The 1,604-nt window shown below is 46.5% G+C and overlaps 1 protein-coding gene across 1 annotated transcript; it reads left to right on the top strand.

Annotated features, from left to right (window-relative positions):
* Positions 1 to 164: 164 nt before the first annotated feature.
* On the top strand, positions 165 to 1,534 carry SARC_05451 (hypothetical protein; the record flags this gene model as incomplete). The annotated part of the gene is made up of 3 exons (XM_014300688.1): positions 165 to 191; positions 381 to 584; positions 1,073 to 1,534. The coding sequence occupies 3 exons, from the start codon at positions 165 to 167 to the stop codon at positions 1,325 to 1,327; spliced, it is 486 nt and encodes a 161-aa protein (XP_014156163.1). The 3' UTR covers positions 1,328 to 1,534.
* Between the last annotated feature and the right edge of the window lie 70 nt (positions 1,535 to 1,604).

Below are 1,604 nucleotides of genomic sequence, written 5' to 3'. Positions count from 1 at the left end.
ATATATATGTGTGTGTGTGTGTGTGTATATATATATGTATATATATATATATAAATTTAAATGTATTTATATTTATATTTATATATATGAATAGGCGTTTGGCCCGTTCTGTAGTATGCGGTGTATATATATCCTTTTTTTTTTTTGACACACTTTAAAGCTATATGTTATTGCTAGATATTGCAGCAGAGGTGAAAAAGTCAAAGTGAACGAAGTAGATACTGACGAATAGTATCTCCGTTTCAGTCCATCCCTGGTTAGGGTTTAGAATTTGACATCCTTTACAGCCATCGCCCTAAGGCTTTTAAGATTTAGGGTTAGGGTTCTAAGGCTAGTATCTCACGTACTAACCCCCAGTCCCCCTGTCCCGTTGGCTCCAGACGGAGACCCTTTTCAGCGCCGTGGGTGCCACCAACCGGTCCGCCATTCTCTCGTCTGTCTTCAAGTGTCAAGAACAAGAGGTGTCCGAGGCTGTGCTGGCGCTGTGGATGTTGATCAAACACGGTCGCATGAGTGACGACGACGTGGACAAATGCGCCGAGGCGTACATGCAGATCAAGTTCCAGGTCAATATGGACTTTGAGGTAAGCGGTCCTGTTGACTGGTGTGTAGGGTGGTCCTGTGGTGGTCCTGTTGACTGATGTGTAGGTGCAGTCTGTGTGGTCCTGTTGACTGGTGTGTAGGTGCAGTCTGTGTGGTCCTGTTGACTGGTGTGTAGGTGCAGTCTGGTGGTCCTGTTGGCTGGTGTGTAGGTGCAGTCTGTGTGGTCCTGTTGACTGGTGTGAGGTGCAGTCTGTGTGGTCCTATTGACTGGTGTGTAGGTGCAGTCTGGGTGGTCCTGTTGACTGGTGTGTAGGTGCAGTCTGGGTGGTCCTGTTGACTGGTGTGTAGGTGCAGTCTGGGTGGTCCTGTTGACTGGTGTGTAGGTGCAGTCTGTGTGGTCCTGTTGATCGCAAACTTAGTTCAATCGAATTTGGACTCGATTATAAACAAATTTTTTACCCTAATTATAAACAATTATTCAACCCCTAATTCAATCGAATCCAAACTCAATTATCAATAATTAACACAGGTTGACGACGCACTCGATAAACTGGTAACACTCGAGCTCATCGAGAAGAAGGAAGACGGCAGGTACAAGGCCAAAAGCCCCACCTATCTGCTCGAGGTCATGGCAGAGAGATGGCTTGAGGTGGACCTGGGTCTCGCGAATGGGGGCGGCGGTGTTGTGGGTGGGGTTTCCGCAGTGGCGGGTGGGGTTGGTAGTGCAGCCATGAGTGGTGCCAAGGTACTCAACAAGATCAACCCCCTGAAAAACCTGTTTTGAGATCACCCCACCCCAAATACTAATATGCCCACACATCTAGCGGTGCTGTATACAGGATGCTGGTGCCACCTGGGAAGGTGACGGGTGGTTGGGGACAAACAGGCGTGGTTGTGGTCCATGAGCGTATATGGAGGGTTTAGGATACATATGAAGTCGAAGTTCGTAACTTGCTCATGTTGAATATAAATAAATACAGATGGACTATACAGTATCTAACTCAGTGATTTTCTAACAGTGATTTTGGGTTTATTCTGACATATATATGTATCTATGTATC

This window comes from Sphaeroforma arctica (genome assembly GCF_001186125.1).
Source record: "Sphaeroforma arctica JP610 unplaced genomic scaffold supercont1.348, whole genome shotgun sequence".
Classification (NCBI taxonomy): domain Eukaryota; class Ichthyosporea; order Ichthyophonida; genus Sphaeroforma; species Sphaeroforma arctica.
This window is presented reverse-complemented; position numbering and strand designations above follow the sequence as displayed.